Source organism: Plasmodium inui, assembly GCF_000524495.1.
Source record: "Plasmodium inui San Antonio 1 unplaced genomic scaffold supercont1.6, whole genome shotgun sequence".
Lineage (NCBI taxonomy): Eukaryota > Apicomplexa > Aconoidasida > Haemosporida > Plasmodiidae > Plasmodium > Plasmodium inui.
The window spans coordinates 377,752-397,189 of NW_008481840.1; the positions used below are offsets into that span (position 1 = coordinate 377,752).

At 44.1% G+C, this 19,438-nt stretch overlaps 5 protein-coding genes across 5 annotated transcripts in view; 2 read left to right on the forward strand and 3 right to left on the reverse strand.

Annotated features, from left to right (window-relative positions):
- Positions 1–172: 172 nt before the first annotated feature.
- On the forward strand, positions 173–4,352 carry C922_01835 (hypothetical protein; the record flags this gene model as incomplete). Its single annotated transcript, XM_008817438.1, has 2 exons — positions 173–2,441; positions 2,611–4,352. The coding sequence occupies 2 exons, from the start codon at positions 173–175 to the stop codon at positions 4,350–4,352; spliced, it is 4,011 nt and encodes a 1,336-aa protein (XP_008815660.1).
- Positions 4,353–5,262: 910 nt separating this feature from the next.
- Positions 5,263–6,678, reverse strand: C922_01836 (hypothetical protein; the record flags this gene model as incomplete). The annotated part of the gene is made up of 1 exon (XM_008817439.1): positions 5,263–6,678. The coding sequence occupies one exon, from the start codon at positions 6,676–6,678 to the stop codon at positions 5,263–5,265; it is 1,416 nt and encodes a 471-aa protein (XP_008815661.1).
- Positions 6,679–8,538: 1,860 nt separating this feature from the next.
- C922_01837 (hypothetical protein) lies at positions 8,539–11,382 on the reverse strand (the record flags this gene model as incomplete). The annotated part of the gene is made up of 1 exon (XM_008817440.1): positions 8,539–11,382. The coding sequence occupies one exon, from the start codon at positions 11,380–11,382 to the stop codon at positions 8,539–8,541; it is 2,844 nt and encodes a 947-aa protein (XP_008815662.1).
- A 3,178-nt stretch (positions 11,383–14,560) lies between these two features.
- On the forward strand, positions 14,561–16,084 carry C922_01838 (hypothetical protein; the record flags this gene model as incomplete). The annotated part of the gene is made up of 1 exon (XM_008817441.1): positions 14,561–16,084. One exon carries the CDS (start codon positions 14,561–14,563, stop codon positions 16,082–16,084), a length of 1,524 nt encoding a protein of 507 aa, XP_008815663.1.
- Positions 16,085–16,929: 845 nt separating this feature from the next.
- C922_01839 (hypothetical protein) overlaps positions 16,930–19,438 on the reverse strand; it is a gene marked incomplete at both ends in the record, with an annotated part of 3,913 nt that continues 1,404 nt past the window's right edge. The window contains one exon of the mRNA XM_008817442.1: positions 16,930–18,352. Within this exon, the coding sequence (XP_008815664.1) occupies positions 16,930–18,352 (1,423 nt within the window). The remainder of the gene's footprint in view (positions 18,353–19,438) is intronic.

A 19,438-nucleotide genomic window follows, 5' to 3' on the forward strand; every position in this document is an offset into this window, starting at 1 on the left:
AAAAAAAAAAAAAAAATACGCAGCAAATTAGCCAAGTTGGCTAGCTAGCTAACAAGCAAAGTAGCAAAGTTGGAAAGTTGCAAAGGAGCAAAGTTGGAAAGTTGCAAAGTAGCAACGGTGCAAAGTAGCTAACTAGTATGCCTCCCACCCCCCCTGCGACGCCGTCCCAATTATGAACCTTCTGAGGGGCACAAAGCTGGTGAGTACATTGCCCTCTTATTTTCGCACACAAAAAAAAACCCACCATTGGGGAAAGAAATCCACCCATGAAATATTTGAAAATGAAAAGTGCCTAGACAAATTTGAAGACCTCCAGAAAAATAAAATAATTTACAAGAAGGATCATAAAGATTACTTGAAGCTATATAAACGTTACAGACCTGTCTATGCCAAGCTCATTGTGGAGAGGAGTAACCCCTTCAACTTTGAGATTCACTGGAAGGTGACTGAAGAATCATCCGTTTGTGTCAGTAACGAGGCAGGTGGGAAGATAAAGAATTTTACGCAGACGTTATGGAAGCTGAAGGGAGAGCTGGCCAAACTGACTGACCGTTTGGAAGCGAGTCAGCCCAATGAGGTACACACTAGAAAGGTGAAGCAAGATGGCGAAGTGAGAGGGGCCTCCCCAAAGGTACACCTCAAAAATATATCGGATTGGGGAAGGCAACAGGAGGAACACGTCGAAAGGAGGCCAGGAAAGACGCTCTCCCACAGAAGCAACACCCCGGAGAGCAACCAAAAGGGAACAAAAAAAAAAAACAGCTACAGCAAGTTTCACAAAATTTGGGAATGTTTCCTATCCCACAAGGAGAGAAACAACGTGAAGGAGGAAAAAATATGCTTCGAAATTCTGCGGAGGAACTTTTTGAAAGCCGAATTTTTTGGTGAAAATAAAAAAAGAGATTTCCTGTTTTTCGAAAATATATTAACATCACTGTTGTTGAGACCGCACATATTTATATCGGTGTTGAACTCTCTGCATTGTGTTTTCTTCGACACGACGGTGGGTGTCTCTCCGCGGATAGCACCCATGAGTAGAAGTGACCCCGTACGGAGTGGAAGTGCCCTCCTCGTGAATAACTCCCCCGGAGTGGGACAGACTCCCCTGCCTCGCCTCTATCCCACGAGTGCACCGGCACATTTGGTAGATCCACAAAAGGGAGAGCAAAAAAATGGCGCCACAAATGGAAGCACGTACACTTCATATGAGGAGGGTCACTCAGAGGGAAAAAATCCCCGTGATCAGGACAACAGTAAGCAAAGACAACCCCTTGGGCACATCCTCTCTAATGAGACTTCTGCTCAAATCAGAAGGTACATTCTAAATTACCTATTCAATATATATTATGAAAAGCACGTGGGGCTCCAGAACATGCAGAGGACATTCGAACTGCACCAGGCATACAAACTTCGCTACTGTAGGAAGGAGAAAACTGATTACAAGTTTATCGCTTGCAGCGAAGTCGAACTTGAGATCAATGATATCATTTTAATTAAGTGTGCCCCAATGAGCGACTCGTTCTTAGTAGGAGTGGTTAACAGAATACAGAGGGCCAGAGATTTTTCCGTCCTTTTTATGAATGTCAAACGGTACATGTGCGGCAACAAGGGGGGAGACGGGACGAAGCTGTACGAGGAGATGGACATAAGTGAGGAATACGTGGAGAGTTACCTGAGCAGACGGGGCGGAACCGCGAAGGAGTTGTCCTTTGGGGCGGCTGCGCATGGGGGTAGCCCCCACATTGATAACGCCTCTAGAGGGCATCCAATCGGTGATAAGACCTATCGAGAGCATCCAATCGGTGATAGGCCCCTTCGAGAGCATCCAATCGGTGATAGGCCCCTTCGAGATCATCCAATCGATGATAGGCCCCTTCGAGATCATCCAATCGGTGATTACCCCTATCCAGATCACATCAACCATGACCGGTCAAGTGGCTCCCTCCCGCAGCCACCTCCCTACGCCGACGACCCCAACGTCCACGAAGCCGTCACCCTCACCGTTCACCTGAATACCATTTCGAACCGAATAAAGTACTCCATGCTGAGTCTCTTCGAGAGGAGGAAAGATTCCCCCCACAGCGAACTCTTACAGCTACTTCTAAACGAAGAGAAGAGTCCATCATCTGTGGTGGCACCCACGGAGGTGACAAACATGTGCATTGGGGGCCACCACGATGGGAATTACAACTTCCTGATCCAAGAAGCTATACATAAATTCATGGAGAGTCGAAAAAAGGAAATCCATTTCTTCGACATGGGTAACAAGGATCTTATCAAGAGTGATAAAATCGTTGGCAGGTTGCACAAAAGGTTGAAAAACAACCCAGAGGAATTCTCACACATGTGTAATATGTACAGGAGGTTCGACGTCTACCAGAAGGGAATTTTGCAGGACATTCTCATCAACGAAGAGGGAGTACCCATGCACCTGGTTCGGGGTGAGTTCGGCAGGAGGAAAAAAAAAGAGAGAGATGGAGGGAGATACACACATCGGAATCGTTATCGTATCTCACGAATGTTCCCTCCGCAGCTTGCGCGTTGCTTCTTCCAGTTTTAATTCAAGTCACATTTCCTTGTTGCACGTTGCCCCTAACAACCCCCTTGCAGGCGCACCCGGGAGCGGCAAGAGTGACCTCATCTCCTTCATCATATACTTCCTAACCCTGGAGCGGAAGAACAACATCTTCGTGGGAACAAGCAAACACATCTCGGTGCAAAACGTGCGCCAAAAGTTACTGCACCTTAACCTCTGCCTCAACAGAGACACCATGCATAGGCCGAGAAACCAGAAGTCCGACATTTATATAGACACCATTTATCAAGCCTTCAAAATTAAGGATAAAAAAATAAAGCACCTAATTATCGACGAGGCGTCCAGCTTATCTGAGTACAGCAGTCTCATCTGCCTAAATCTGAACTGCGATTTTGTGTACGCCTTCGGTGACGATAAGCAGTTAACTTTCCACAGCTTAATAAACGAGAGGAAGAGACTCCAAATAAATTACCTCAGCATCTTCCAGAAATTGAGTCACTACAAAAATGCCAAGTGTCACAATCTGCTCATTCAGTACAGGTTGATCTTTCCTATGTACTTATTTACTTCTTTTTATTTTTACGAGAGAAAATTAATTGCATCGAAAAAGATTATGGACAATTTCTTCCTATCAGGGGGGGACCCAACTAGGGTTATAGAGCCCAAGGTAGGCTTCGCAGCAATCGACGCAGCAACCGACGCAGCAACCGACGCAGAAACGGACCACCCCATCTACTCAAACTGGAAGAACCTCTTCCAGCATTGCACCGTCCCGATTGTCTTCATCGATACGTACCATGGAGAGTACAACTCTCAAACGTTTGAATTCAAAATTAACTACTCCTACGTGAACCAGTTTGAGGCACAGATAATTATAAAGCTGGTCCAAATTTTAAAGCTGGAGAATCAGAAAAATGTCACCATTTTGACTCCGTACACGGGCCAAAAGTTTTATATCCAATCTCTGTTGCGAAATGGCTATCTGGACAATAGGACCCATTCACATGAGCCCATATTTTACCTCGACCAAAAGGAAAACAAACAAAATTGCACAAATATCATGTACCAAAAGGTGGCTGGAAGATCGGGAGGTATATTTTTTCCAGGTGAGCATTCCGGCACCCACAGGAGAGATACCCATTCGAGGGGGGACTGGAGTCATGACCAAATGTTCGAACTTTTTAAGAAGGGCAATAGGGGAGGGAAGACGAACGAGTTGACCCCAATCTCCTCGGAGGAAAACATCCTTCGCGTTGGTCTACCTGGTAACTCTTTCAATGAGGAGGCTTCCTTCCAAACTCATAATCCAAGTGGAGTCCCCCTTTTTGGAAACATCCTTTCGAGGAGGTTTCCACCAAATCGTGAGATAGTGGGTGCAAACAATTTCCCTCCCTCAGAGAAAGTACTTTCTACCACGTTTGAACTACCCTCAAACGGAAGAACCATCAGTAAGCACTATAAGTGGACCAACCGATTCGATGGGAATAACCAGCCAGCGAAGGAAAACCTACAACTCGACCCAAATATGAACATTCTGCACAGAAATGTGCACACAATAGACAGTTACCAGGGGTGCGAAAACGACTTCATCATTATAAGCACAGTCCGATCGAATGACAAAAATGTATTGGGTTTTCTAAATGATGAAAAGAGGTTGAACGTTCTGTTGACTAGAATGAAAAAAAGAATTATCATTGTCGGAAATTCTAACACGCTACGGAATAATTTTTTTTGGAAGGAGTTCATTTCCTTTTTGGACTTTTTTAACTCCAGGAAGTCCGCCTTTACTTTGCCCTTCCTGCGCAACGGCAAGTGAGCAGATAAAAGAGAAAAAAAAAAAAAAAACACGGGGGGTTCTTTGCCCATCCGAGGAAGGCCGTCCATAAGTAGGTTAGCAAAATACATATCCATATCGCTCTGACAGATGGTGCCTTTTTCGCAAAAATGACGCCATTGCTTTTTTTTTTTTCTTTTTTTTGTCACATAAACTGGCGCAATTTTTTTTTTTGTTATCCTCAATAAAGGGATTTACCTCCTGTGGAGGAATTCCCCAACCATTTGTTTCGCCCGATGTGGGGTTCGTAGAGTGGACGTTTCACTGCTTAGTCGTCCACTGTTCAGTTGTCTACTGTTCAATCGTCCGCTGCTTGGTCGATCTCCCGCTTTACTTCACCCACCTGACCAGGGAACAGAGGCCCCCCTTTGGCCCTCGCGAAAAGTGCTTCACTTGTGAAGCCGAAAAAGCCGCTAATTTTGAAAAAGACATGTCACAAAAACATGGGCATATACCTACACGCGTGTATCCATGTGTGGATACACAAAAAGGCAACTTCGCTTGACACAAAAAAAAATAAAATAAAAAAAAAAATAAATAAAATAACAAAAAAATAAAATCATCAAAAATAAAATAAAAAAATCATCAAAAATAAAAAATAAAATAATCAAAAATAAAATAAAAATAAAAATAAAATAAAATAAATGATGAAGGCGAATAGGCAAGGCAAATTGAAAAAAAAAATAACGAAACGCGAATTAGTTGAGCGTGAAAAATGTGATCACGAGGGTCTGACCTCACATATCTGGTTAACAAAAAATTTATCATCGGGAAGGGTCCTACGTCACACACTTTAATATGCTACGAAGGTGTGTAGCTGCCAAGGTGGGCACCCCCCCGGCGCATTTAACTTGGCACACAGAGCTCCACAAATGGGGAGACAGAGACCCCCTCAGAGGCGCTTGAAAAAATCGGTTATCTTGGTCGACTGCTTGGTGTATGACTTGGTACTTTTCCCCCTGGTAGCTTTAACGCCGTGCACTTGCTTGAGCGAGCCGGAAGCGACTGTGGGCGGCTTGACGCTGCTCTGCGAGCTCTTAGTCTTCCCGGAGTCGGTTGGGATGGAGTACACCTCATCCAGGTCCCTAGGCTCCACGGAATTGTTCTTTTCAGCGACGTCGCTAAAAAATTTATCCACAGATTTGTTCCTAAAGAGGTCAATTTCGATTGAGTGAAACTTCCTCTTCCTGGGGGTGACATTGATGTGCTCAGGGGTGTTGTTGATTTTTTTGTCGATAAAGTTAAGGAAGTCTTGGCTGTTGTTTCGGGAGCCGCCACTTAGCTGTCCCCCAGTCAGCTGCCCCCCACTCAACTGGCCACTGCCCACCGGATTGCTGGACAGGTGGCTGCCACTCGGCTCGTTACTGCCCATCACGTTAGTGCCGCTCGTCTTGGATTTACTGTACGGAGCTGGGCCAGGGCGTCTCACATCCATTTTCATGCCGGAGTCGAACGTTTTGACTCTCCGAATAACTTTACTTTTAATTTTAATAGTGTTCATGTCGTTTTCCCCCCCCTCATTCATTGGCTGCCTGTCGAAATTCTCATCCTCCGCAATGTCATGTTGGAGTTTGTAAGTGTACAGCTTCTCTTTCAAATTTTGTATTTCATCATTTTTCTGTGTTATGTCTTCTTTAAGCTCCTTCACAATTGACTCGCTTTTCTTCTGATCGCTGAGGCAATTTTTGAGATAATTTAAAATCACATTTTGCTGTTCCTCTATGGTTAATACGTTAAGGCCAAAGAGTAAATTAATTTTGTTCAAATCTTCTTTATTTAAATCGTTTAAATATTTTTCGACCATTTTGTATTTTTTCAATTCCTTGTCATATTCCTGTATTTTTGTAGTGAGCAATATTTTTTCCTTCAGATATTCATCCTTCAATTCCTTCAGTTTTAATTTTTCATTTTTCTCCTGATCAATTTTGATGTTATTTTGGCTAATCGTGTCACTTAAAATTTTATTTTTATTTGTTAAGGTTAAAATTTCAAAGGAATATTTTTCATTTTCATTTTTCGTTTTTATCAATTCCGCTTCGAACGTAACTAAATATTCGTACAGCTCATTTTTATTTTTGTTTATGTAGCTTTCGTCCACGATGGGCATTTTATTTTCCTCGTTAAGTTCATAGTGTATAAATAGGAGATTCTTTTTGCAGCAAGTGCATTTGCAGAGGGGGCAGGATTTCTGGATACCAATCCATTGCTTCATACAGTTGTAGTGGAATACATTTCCGCAGTTTCTTTCTACACACAGATTGTTTTTTAAGCTGAGCCTACATATGCAGCATTCAGGGATAATGTACATTTTCTTCCTTCTCAGGGGGAAACAGAAGTGGAGACTTCAAATTGGTGAGCAACACTCTTTTTCCCGTGGGGAAACACATGCATAACGTGCTGACATGTATGTCTCTGCTTTGCGGTTGCTATGCGTAGCTAAGGGTGCATAATCCCTTTAGCCGCTACAACTATGCCAACTTGCAAAGCGGTACCGCTTTGATGGTGGCGATCCTTCCATGGGTTTACTCTTGATCGAGTGGTTTGCGAAAAATTCAACTCGTTTGTTTATTACAACAGGGTTGCTTTTTTTTTTTTTCTTGGTTTCACTCTGCCTCCTTTTGTTGTAACACTTCCTTCGCGCCCCTTCTTCCTGTACTGCGGCGGTTGCGGAACGAGCACCTGCTTACTCCCTGGTTACTCCCCGCTTACTCCCTGCTTACTCCCACCTCGGGCTCGTCTCTCTGGGCAGTCGAGCGGGCTGTCCTTGTCTCATGGGATATTTCCGAGATCGCGCATGCGCTCGGGGCGGTGCCCTTGAGCTCGGCGCAATTTCCGCTGCACTCGCCGCTACTCCTGCGTGTGCGCACGTTTCTGACCGCTGCTTCCTCTTTCAAAGATTCCCTACACAATTTCATGCATTTTGCAAACACTTGCTCGGCGTACTCATAGATGATTACATCGAAATTTTAAAAAAACGGAAATGAGCACACCGCGAGGAGAACGTGGTCTCTCCGTTTTGGGAAATTTCTTTTTTACGTGCTTTTGCAAAATGGATCGAGCGGGAAAAGGTAAAAATCATTGGGGGCTTTTTTTTTTTTTTGAAAAAAAAAATATCTAGCTGTTCTTCGTTTAAAAAAAAGAAACAGTGCCGCCCCTTGCCCCGATTTATCGTTCCTCCCAAGGAGCTGTTACTCCCTCCTGGGTATGCCATTGTGACATTGAAAATTGCACATACACACAGAGTGTGTACGTGACCTGTTTGGAGGATAATCTCCAAGTGATCAAAACTGTGAACACTTTTTCATCCTTCTTTTTTTTTTTGTACGAGAAAGTGTGTCACTTGGGAGAACACACATCCGAGCTGTTAAACAGTAGAGTATCCGCGCCCGGGACGAAGTCATGCTTTTCTCGTTGCTCAGCCTTTGGGGGAGGTAGCACCCCCCCCCTCCCCCGCCCTACGTTTTTGTACAAATGGAATGGAAAGCATTCATCCTGCATTTTTTCTTTTTATTTTCCACGTAGCATCCAAATGACTATAAAAGTGGCCATTCCACTTGCTCCTCATATCATGCTCCCTTTCCAAAGTGGTAATAGTCACAGTGGGCTTGAACTACTTACAGTAATTAATTAATAATCAGCATAGGTGTTAAGGTGGAGCCAGAAAAAGGTATTTTTAAAAAATGCCGCCCTTCATTTTATGTACACATTAAAGAAAGCGAGTGCGCTGTTGCGCGTGCGCCTCCGCTTGTATGAGTGTCGGAGACTCGGAATAACCCCTAAAATAGATTAAGAGGGGTTAGAAAAAAATTGCCATAGGAAGCTTTAAAATAGGTGGGTACACGCACGGGCACATTTCATCAAATAGAAATTAAAAATAAAAGGAAAAATAATTTACAAGTGTCAAAATGGGGTTGAAAAAGCAAATAATCAGCGGAGCTGCTTCGGTGGAGAGGTGCCTATCAAAAAAGTGGGCAACGCATTTTTGCCATTGGAAGGAGAGCGGCGCGGCGATATAGCAGCGAGTAGTGAGCAATGTAGTAGTGCAGCAGTGAACACTGTAACAGTGTACCATCGCATAGCTCTGGTAGGTACCCGCCACGCGGACGACTCGCCGCGTAACTCCAACGGGGCGTGCATGCATACCGGACAGTGTGCCCCCGCTGTCCCCTCACTGCATAACCTCCGTGTTGTGCTTCACCCACTGAATCAAGTTGTGGTTCAAATTATACGACTCAATGTTCTCAAGGAAGATGTCGTAGTAAGGGAACTTGGTCGGCTCATGTAGACCGAACAGGTCGTTACTAAAATTTTTAATATTCAAATGACTTAATGAGTAGGAAGACAGAGCAATGATGTCCAGATCGACCAGCCGAAAGAAGGATCGTCTGTAGGCATCGAGAGAAAAACCAACAATCTGTTCTTGAGGATAGGCTTGTTTAAATTTATTAATCTCTAGCAAGATAACATACAGCGTCTTAGGAAGTAGCTCTTTTTTGTACAACCTTGTGAATGCACATAGGATCATATATTCAATGGTGCAGAGATCTCGGAGCACTTTTTTAATGTAGTGTCTTCTTATGAACTTGGACTGTACGTTATTTAAAATGTATTGACTTTCCACCTTGGTTTTTAATTTGATATTTTCCTTTAACTTCCTTGGACTCATATCCATGTTCATATCTAGATGGAAGTGTCCATCTCGACCTCCTGCATGTTTTCCTTCCGTTGCAGAATCTTGGTGGAAGTTTCTTTTAACGGGGGTGCAGTCTAATTTGCCTGGTCTCTGTTCTCTAAGATACTTGAGGTTAGCTTTTTTCTCCTTGGAGAAGATGCCCAATTTTTCGTTGCCTAGTTGGCCATCGTCCTCCACGCTGCTACCTCTGCCCTTCATTGGGGAGGCCTCTCGAAGGTTTTCTCCTTCCAAGAAGTGGTTATACTGGGAGTCTTCCCCCTCTGCATGGCGATTCACCTCGCCATCGATCGAATTTGACGTATCCTTCTTGAGATATTCTCCTTCCTGATCAGATGCTGAGGAAGTGTGTTCTGAGTGCGAATCCAGTAGGGCGTTCTTCTGGAAGAGACCCTTATGGAGGTTATTACCCCCCTCTTGGCAGTTTCCATCTCCACCCCGTTCGGCAGTAAGAATATGTCTATACTCACATATGGACAAAATGGCATCCACACAAGTGTGGTAAATATGCCTGATGTCGAGTCCATAGTTGATGTCATAGGACCACTGCTTTAGGAGAAGCCCATCGGCTATCTCCTTCTGCATAGTGGAATTATAAATCTGCAAGAACCTTTGGATCTTTATCAAATCTACGTAGGTAAAATAAACAGAATAGTACTTCTTTATCAGGTGAAAGTCGTCCAAATTGACATACAATATTTTGTATACCAGTTTGGAAATTTCCTCGATGTTCAAAATGGGAGAAATGTGAAGCATTTCAAACGTGAACCTCGATTTTATTCTCTTTTCCAACGTTTGAGTAATGTCCAAGACGTTCGTCAGGCAAATGATGTTAATACAGATATTTTTTCTGTGTAGTAAATCGAAGAGAGTATACAACAGATTCTGCTTCGTTTGTAGACAGAATTTTTCTACATTTTCGATGATGAGGAGAGTTTGTTTTTTTTCATTATTTATCTGGATGAGTAATTTTTCCAATTTGATAATATAATCGTTTAGAAGCAAATTACCTTCCATCTTGGACTCTCCTTCGTCTACATAATTTTGAAGCTGACTCAGAATGGATCTGATGCATTGCACATCGTCTCTGTACAGGTATGCACTGATTCGGATGGTGTAGATACACCTCTGTTCCTTCTCTTCCTTCTTTATTTCTTCTACAATTTTTTTATATTTTTCATTAAACTCGGGATTTTCATCATCAGTTCGGTTCTCCACCTGGGGCAAATGATTGTGCTCCTTCAAGAGTTCCTCAAATTGAATTTTGTTCCGTATGTTTGTGTTTTTTCTCAGAGGAGACAGGTCGTTGTTTTCGAATATGTTTTTTATGTTCATGTTGATTTGTTGCGCATTCATGTTGGCTTCACTTTCTTCCCACGCGTGGGGGATCCCCTCGAAGGAATCATCATCGGATGAGATGTTCTCATAGTCGTTGTTGATGTATCGGTTTGCGAAGGCACTGTTGCCACTCTTGCCGCCGCTCTTGCCGTCTCCCTTGCTCCCCTTCCTCGGGGTGAAGTTAAAAAGTGGCTCGTCGCAGTGAATCTTAATCTTCTTCCTCACGTGCCTCGATGACGACTCGTAGCGAGAGACTTCCTCCTGCTGGTAGCTTTTCACGGTATACGGCGTCTTCTTGTACAACTTCTTGCTCACATTGTCATCCGCTGAGAGGAATCCCACGCTTCGTTTGTCGCTTTTTCGATTCATGTTCTTTTCTATTTGTAAATATTTGTTAAAGTATTCGATGGCCAAACTTACGCAGGTCGTTTTTCCGCAGCCCAGCATTCCCGTGACGAGAAAAATTTTGTTCTCTCTGATTTTGTAGGACTTTATCAGTTTCTTGAGGAGCTCCTTGATGGAGTAGTTGAGGTCCTTGTGCTCCTCCTGGTTATCCTGCCCCTTTGTTTCACCGCTTCCAGTCTGTTTGTTATTTCCACTCGGATTACCACTTCCTCTCTGTTTGTTATTTCCACTGGGGTTACCGCTTCCGCTCTGTTTGCCACCAGGACCCTGCTTGCCGCTACCTTTCGGGGTGTCGCACCCCTCCTTGGAGAGCAAATTCTCCAGCATGATATTCGAGATGGACTCCTCCTCATACTTCTCAAAGTAGTTGCTGTAAAGCCCCCCGTGCAAGGCTAAGTTCGCCTTTATCCGCACGATATGCTTTATGTACGTCAAAATGTACACACTGTAGAAGCTTTCCCGCTTGTCCTGCTTTCCCTCCTCCGCTTTGCCATCTGCATAAATGCTATTATTTCGATATGCCTTAATCTTCACGTTCGCAATATTCTCCAGGGTAAGGTCCCCCTCCCCGTCTTTCATCATCGGTGAAAGCAACGAGCTCGGCTAGGTTCTCGCTTGGCGGGGGAGAAACGCGTAGGCCGCGCAATTGGAGGGGGGTAAAAAAAGGTAAAAAAAAAAAAAACGAACCCTTAAATTTGCAAATATGTAATAATAGTTTCCATCACTTTATCTCTTTTCAGCCTCCAAAGGAATGCAAAAAAGAAAGAAATCGAAAATCGACGAGTTCGCAAGAATGCGCCCTCGGCATGTCACACCAGTTATGAATACAAAGTGTAGGCAATACACACACGTATTTTTTTTTTTTTTTTTTTTTCTCCCCAACCATGGGCCTACGTCACACAGGGCAAACTTAATTGACATAAGAGATGCAAGAAGGCCACACCGATGTAGACGCGAAGTTTGAATAAACGTGCCAGGGCTCCAAGATAATTTCGACCGAGTGCCTTTTTTTAAGCATCTCCTTTTTAGTGGCGTAAAATTGGAAAATAGGTCACTCTCCCTTTTGCTCACTTTGCGCGCGAAATAGCGCGGCGCTTGAAATGAGCCAATAAAACCAGGGAAGTAATCGGGTGACAAAATGGGGTGAAACAGTCGGTCGAAGCAATCCGGCGAAACAGTCGACCCACTTCAGCATGCCAATAAAACGAACGAGTCAGCCGCCGCACCCACGAAACACGACCAAAGGGACCGTTTACCCCCATGGCATCTCCTCACTTATTTGAACCACACACACACCAGGAGCGCCACACACGCAGATAACCTACCATGTCAACACGTCAACATATCGACGAACCGCTGGCCCATTTAATGCCCAAATGTATGCACGCCTTGCGAAAATGTTGTGGTGTCCCTGTCTGACGCTTCAAAGGGGGGGAAGACTGGACGGAGAGCTTAGCTCATAAAGAAGTTGGCACAAAAAAAATACACCTTAAGAAAGAAGGAACAAAATGAGGTATAGGAGAAGGACCTACCTGTTCTCCCTATAGTGTTAATCCTAGACAATTACTCCCAAACGGGGTTACCGCCATCCATGTTCAGTAATTACCCAATCGGTCATTGGGGCCAAGACGGAGCTGCCACGGTTTTCTATTTACACGGTTATGTTCACTCCACTCGGGAATTCCCCTTTTTTTTTTTTTTTTTTTTATCACATCATGATCAACTTTGGTAACTTGTTTCCCCCTCCTAGGGTAACATTTAGGAAAAAAAAAATAATGGTACTCTTTTTTTTTTTTTTTTTTTTCAAACAAAGTGGACCCAACTGGGAGCGGAAGAGCAAGGGCCCTTTTCAAAAAATGACAATTTGTAGGTGGAACAATTTCTCAAAGGGAAAAATAGAACCACTTGAAAATGTATTCATTTTTTATATGCACACATAGGTGTGTACATTTCTGTTTTCACGAGTCGCTCTCAAATAAACTCTCCGTTGTGAAACACGGGGAGTCGAAAATGCAATCATAGGAAATCGACGAACATAGCTATATGACCCTATCCAGACACCCTGAACCTTAGCATAGGCGAGGCCTATTTGTTGGAGTAACATCCCCTTAGGGAACCGCCACTACGTATGTTACGTTCCTGGGGTGTGGGGTTCCATTTTTATTTCCCCATTTCCCCTCTACCCCTGTTAAATGGCAGCTCATTTGTTCAATTCTTTAATGAGCGAGGGAAAGGAAGTATAACCCATACTGAACTATCTAATAGCGGGATGACCTAACCAAATGGGAGAGTTACTATGGGGAGATTTTTCCCAATTTGTAAACAAGTTGGTAGCATCATCGCTTCGTTCTCTTTCCTTCAATGTTTAGCGAACAGTGCTCGCGAGGTGTTCGTGGCCAAGTGTTGACTTGAAGAAAATAAACGTGACGACGTCCTGTGCGAAGGAAGCACATGTGATGTTCTACTGCCGTTACACAGCATCCAAGGAGCGGTTCAAAGCCCAGTAGATTGGGGGCATAACAAAAAAAAGAAAAACTGTGGTTTGATGACGCGCCCTCCCCAAATGGTAGCCCTCGCTCAGGGAATAATTATTTCAAGTGGTTATTCCTTCACAGGGACGTACAAATGTCGCAGTTATGCCGACATAACACGTCCGCCTACGCGCATAGGTACAAACGCTTATCATCTGTTCACACGTGGGTGCATCCCAATGTACATGTATGGGCATATGCAATGTGCCAATGAAGGGTCCTACCCCACGGGCATAACTTGTGCCTAGGCGCACCCCCAATTTGTTCCACGTCCGGCCGCTTCTCCTCATAATCAGCGTGTTCTACAAAAAGGGGAATTCCCCCTACGGAGGAAGAAAAGGATAAATAGGCCTTTTGAAAATGTGCTTTTTGAAAATAGGCTTCTTCAAAATCGGCCTTTTGAAAATATGCCTAATATAAAAACGACTATTAAAAAAACCCCTCTGAAAACCCTTCCCCGCCGACGTTATAATCTCCCGATTAGCGTCGAACTGGTTGTTTCCTGCAGATTTCTATTCCCTTAACGTCCCCATACTTAGGCCAGCGTCGCGCTGATACATGTACCTGCGGGATAGTACTACATTACATATAAATGATTCCACGCGTTCTCGCCGCTGGCGTGTACATGAGAACGTCGGCGTAAAATTTACTAAGCACCGTTGCGCAAAGGAGAAAAAAAAAAAAAAAAGCAAAACAAAATTTCGCCATACAAATTAAGAAAATACCTGTTGATTAGCAGTCCCCTTTGTGCTGATAATCCTCACGGGTTTTTATACAAACTGAAGGCGATCTGAACCTACAATGGTGAGAGTAACGAAAACGGCCAAGGGGATGAATCGCGACTTTTGCATCTGTTAACTCAAAAAGCCCCACCGTCCGACACGTGTACCGTGAGGTCACTCTACGGGCAGGTGCGCGAGCGATGCTTGTTGTAGCGGAGGCCTCAGCAGTACCCGCAGCAGCGGAGAAGTCGTGTAGTCTCCGAGAAGTGGTGTTACCTACACGGTAAAGAGCGCCCCCCCGGCATCTGCCCCCGTGAGCTTATAGTAGATAATAAGGAAAAAGCACAGGACCAGATGTTTTCCCCCCAATTGGGTTGAACGGCATCGTCAACTGGTCATCCCAATTTGGAGCGGCGCCAATCGCAGTAGCGCCAATCGCGGTAGCGCTAACCTCAACATCGCCAACTGTGCGGCCACACCACTGCTTCACAGCCCCTCTACAAAATGAGCGACGAAACCAAGGATGGGAAGAAAACTCCCTCCGAAGACGAGAAGGACAAGGAATTTGAGGAGAAAATAAAACACCTGACCCTGGACGAGAGAGTGAAGAAGGCCCTGAACCTTAAGCTCGAGGGGAACAATGAATTTAAGAAAAAAAAATACCAAGAAGCCATCAGCAAGTACAAGGAAGGGTTGAAGTACATACACAAGTTGGAAAATAAAAATGAAAAAATGATCGAATTGGAGGTGGCCTTTTATCAAAACATGAGCATATGCTATTCCAACGTAGAGAATCACAACCAAGCGTATGAGTACGTAAAAAAAGTACTACAACTGGATAAGGATAACGCCAAGGGGTTGTTCCGACTGGGACAAATTGAATTCAACCGATGCAACTTTGACGTGGCGAAGGAGAAAATACAAGATTTTATTAAGGCACACCCAGACAATATGGAAGCCAAGAAGCTGCTTAAAAATATCCTCATCAAACAGAACGAACACAATAAGAAACAGAAGCAGGCCTTCTCCCAAATTTTCGAAAAAGCCTCTGGACTGTACGATGACAGAGAAAAGGAAATACAGAGGAAGAAGAAGGAAAAATATGAAAGTTACTTGAAATCGTGTGCTGAGAAGAACGAAAAGATTGTCGACTTTGACGAGTGGGAAGTTATGGAGAGAGAGAAGCAGAATGAGGAGCAAAAGCAGAAGGATGAGAAGAAGCAGAGCAAAGCGGAGAAGAAGAAGTCAAAGTATAACGATAATATGAAAAAAAAAAGTGAATCACTCACGTCCAACACGACGAATAATTCGTCCTGCTTAGACATAGACGAGGAAGACCAAAAAATAATCGACGAGACCAAAAAAATGGGGTACTGCTATTTTAGGAAAGACATAAAAGAAGACGATAAAAAATTTTTCGAGAAAAATATGCCTCAAAAAATAGAGCATAACATTAGTGATGACTACAATTTGTATAGCAATGAAAATAAAGCCATCTCCGCTTGGAACGCAGCCGGAACTACATATGAAGAGAAGGACAAGAGCACGTGGGCAAAACAGAAATTAGAGCAGTGCTTCAAAAACATCCACTTTAAGAACACAGAAAAGTCAGACTTGCTCAATTTAAATAACCAAAATGAATATAACTTGTTGAATGCCGATTATCCGGAAATCCTACCAATTCAATATTTGAACAAAATTGAGGTCAAGGAGATCAAAGACCTCAACGTGGATGCTCAGATCGTCGTCATACGGGGCACGAAGAGGCACATCTTTGAGCTCTCCTGCAATTTGTACGTAACTCTAAACATCAACATCACTGAATTCCACATACATAAAATTATCGTCCAGATAGCCGAACTTTCTAGCGAATTAGAAGCGGGCAAAACATGGAGAGACTACATCACTGTGAGGAAAAACGACAAATTGAAAGTCCCAGACAAGCTGTTCAGCAACATCTATGAGTTCCTCATCGAGAAGGTGGAGAACCAAGTCAGGTACTTCACAGAGGAGTACAGTAAGATGTGACCTCCATGGGGGGAGCCGCTTCCTCGCCCCCGCCAAAGAAAAGGGCACCCTCCCCAATATGTTACGCAGACGATCGTGTAGCCTGCACGTACGAAGTTAATTAAACCAGTGCAAATACACACACGTGCAAATAAAGACACAGGTGTCAGTAACCCCTTCACGTAGTCATAGCGCAGCTGAATTGATTGTCTCCTCCCACCCCCCGCTTTCTCACTTTTTTTTTTTTTATGAACATATATTTGACATATGTAACTTTTTCTACTTCGCTTCCCGGAACGTCGCCCCGAGGTCTTACTCAAAAAACTGCTTCTTAACTGTACAAAAAAAAAGAGAAAAAAATAGAAAATTCCATCACCTCAAGTAACACCGTGTGTGATAGATCCCATCGTAAAAAATTCCGCTCTGCGTCGTTTGGACGTTTTCGCTAAAAGGCCTGTCGATAGGTGCCCACCACCTTGGTAAGTCCCAAATGGGAGAATTAAGAAAAAGGCGTGACACTAAGGAGGTGCAAAATAGAACTTGCGCTGCGCAGTTGCGCGTAGACCGTTGTCCCACCCAATTGGGCAAGCCTCCTGAGCCTCCTTTTGTTGGAGTGCATGTTAAATATGCTGAAAAGCGTGCCAAGTGTTAAGCGGGATGTCAAAAAGAAAAAAAATAAAATAAAAAAAAAAGGGAAGAGGAAGGGGATGTGCAAAACGAGGAACAAACGGGGCGCTCAACGCCTCAACCCCATTGTAGCTTCAGCCAACTGGATCCCTCCTACTGGTTGATTCTTTCCATTCGCCATAAAGCATTAAATTGGCCAGTTCCTGCCATCACGTCCGTATTCGAAAACGCGAACACTCTTAAACCTGAAGCGTGTTCATCAAACTGCCTATATAGTCGAACAGCTTTTTGTAGCTTTCTTCGTTCATCCTCTCCATATCTAAAAAATTGTTTCTCTTAGCGAACCCATAAACTCCGGAGATGAGATTTTTAAACTTCTCACTGTACTGCTCATCGTACATTGCTTTCTTAAACGTCTCTTCTAGCGCATTTTTTCTTGCGTCTCCGTCCTTTCCACTTGACAACATCGTATCGAGCAGCTTAAAGCTGATGTCGTACTCAGTCTGATTTAGGATGAGATGGTCGTATTGCTGCCTAAAATTGTTGTACTTAGTGTGGTGCTCTCCTTTGTCCATAATATTTCTTTTATCTGCTCCTTCTAGTAGCTTGTCGTACAGTATGTCCACGTGATTGACTTGCGCTGTGGGGTTGACCTTCTGCTCCGGGGCGGCTGACCCAGATGACCCGACTGACCCGGATGACACGGCTGACCCGGATGACCCGGATGACCCGGCTGACCCGGATGACACGGCTGACCCGGATGACCCGGATGACCCGGATGACTCGGATGACCCGGATGACTCGGATGACTCGGATGACACGGCTGGGTTTGTGGCCTCTGTGGAATTGTTCGAAGCAACCGAAGGCTTCGCAGCGGGTTCAGTTGTTGACACTGGATCATTTTCATGTTGAGGACCTTGACCTTGGGCACTTGCACCGGGAGCACTTGCACTGGGAGCACTTGCACTGGGAGCACCTGTACCGGGAGCACTTGAATCTGGAGCATCTGTATCTTCTCTCTCTGTATTTGTTCCCCCTCCACTTGTTCCCCCTCCACTTGTTCCTCCTCCACTTGCTCCTCCTCCACTTGTTCCTGCTCCACTTTCTCCCCCTGTGTCTGTTCCCCCTTGGCTTGTTAATCCTTTACTGTCTCCCGCACCACTATCGCCATTTCCAACTTTTCCCTCTCCACCACTGCCACTTTCACTCTTCACTACTGTGTCCTCATTTGCCTTGACGGTCTGCCCGGCGATCTTCTTATCGTTAAGGTCCAATTCACCTTCGGCCCCCGGCGAGGTATGCCCCTTCTGTGACGCCGATTTCGCCTCCTGCTCACTTTTTAAATTTTTGAATTCCTCCAACTTTTTCTTTAACATCAAAATTTGATCTTCGGTGAATTTCTTGGATAACTTCTCATCCTTAATTTGTACCCTTAGGTTTTGCAATTTCCCGTTTAGTGTTTTTAACTCATCGTTATTCTCGTTATCTGCATCGTTGTTGTTATTGTCTGCATCGTTCTCATTGTTATCTACATCGCTGTTCTTGTTATCTGCATCCTCCTTGTGTGTGTTCTTCTTCTCCTTTTTATTATCTTCTCCCAGGATTGGCCCTGCGCAGAGCAGGAGGAGGCAGGATACCAGGACGATTCGGCTCTTCATTGCGCTGAAGGAATAGCGATAGGGGAATATGCAATGGGGGAATCGCTCTCCGGGAAACACGACGAAGTAGCCTTAAAAGGGCAGCGCCGAATCAGAGTAGCTGAACAAACACGGGGAGAGCATCCCCCTCAAGTGGCCAATTCTGGGTGACGCAAGGCACCAACGAGGGCGAGCCAGCTATGCATACGTGTATCCCAAATTTGCTCCAAGTTGCAGCCTGCTCTTTGTGTGATCCTCAGTGGGAACGGGAAAAAAAAAGATAACAGCTGAAAAAGCTAGCAACAGAATGAGCGAGTTGCAGAATAATCTATCAGTGCTTCCTTGTATTCGTAACCCCTCTTAGTTACACACCTGGGTAATTGAAAAAAAAAAAAAGAAAAAAAAAAGTTTCACAGCGAACTTAGGGGCAAACATATAATAATTATCCTGGTCGTAAGAACCGAAGTAAATGCTTCCCAAACTTTCGGGGCCACTCGATAAAACATTCCCATTCTTACCATTGCATTTGCACACATTCCCCATTTGAACGTTCGAGAAGAGAACATAAAGAATAAACCATTCGCTACGTTGGTTTCCTCGTCGCCTTTACAACTAAACCAAGTGCACATCTCCTGAGTTCGATTCCTTCGTGCGTGTTGCAATTTAGCATACACCAGAAATGGAATGACTTAGCAGTTCACACGCTTTTGGCTTTTTTTTAAAAAAGGTAAAAATCATAATGAGCCAATATGGGCACATTCTTTACGGTCAGATTTGTCATGGCGGGGGCGAGAATGTGGACAATCTGATCGGGTGAGCCATATTAATAGTGAGCAATTTTAGTGCACCAAGAGGGCGGCAAAAAAAATGAAAAAAAACTAAAAAAACGAAGAAAAAAACTTCATCCGCAAATTCGTACTACACAATTTTATACGCATATGAATTTCCAAAATGGTGAAAAAATTGAGCAGAGTGGAGGAGAAATTCCCACAATCGAGATTATCTATCCGTCGAGTGTGCAAGAATCATCGAGGCCTCTAGCCCACCGGCAGATCGAGCACAGGTGAAAAATCGTTGCCCAGAAAATGTGTACTCGCAAATGTACGCAAAA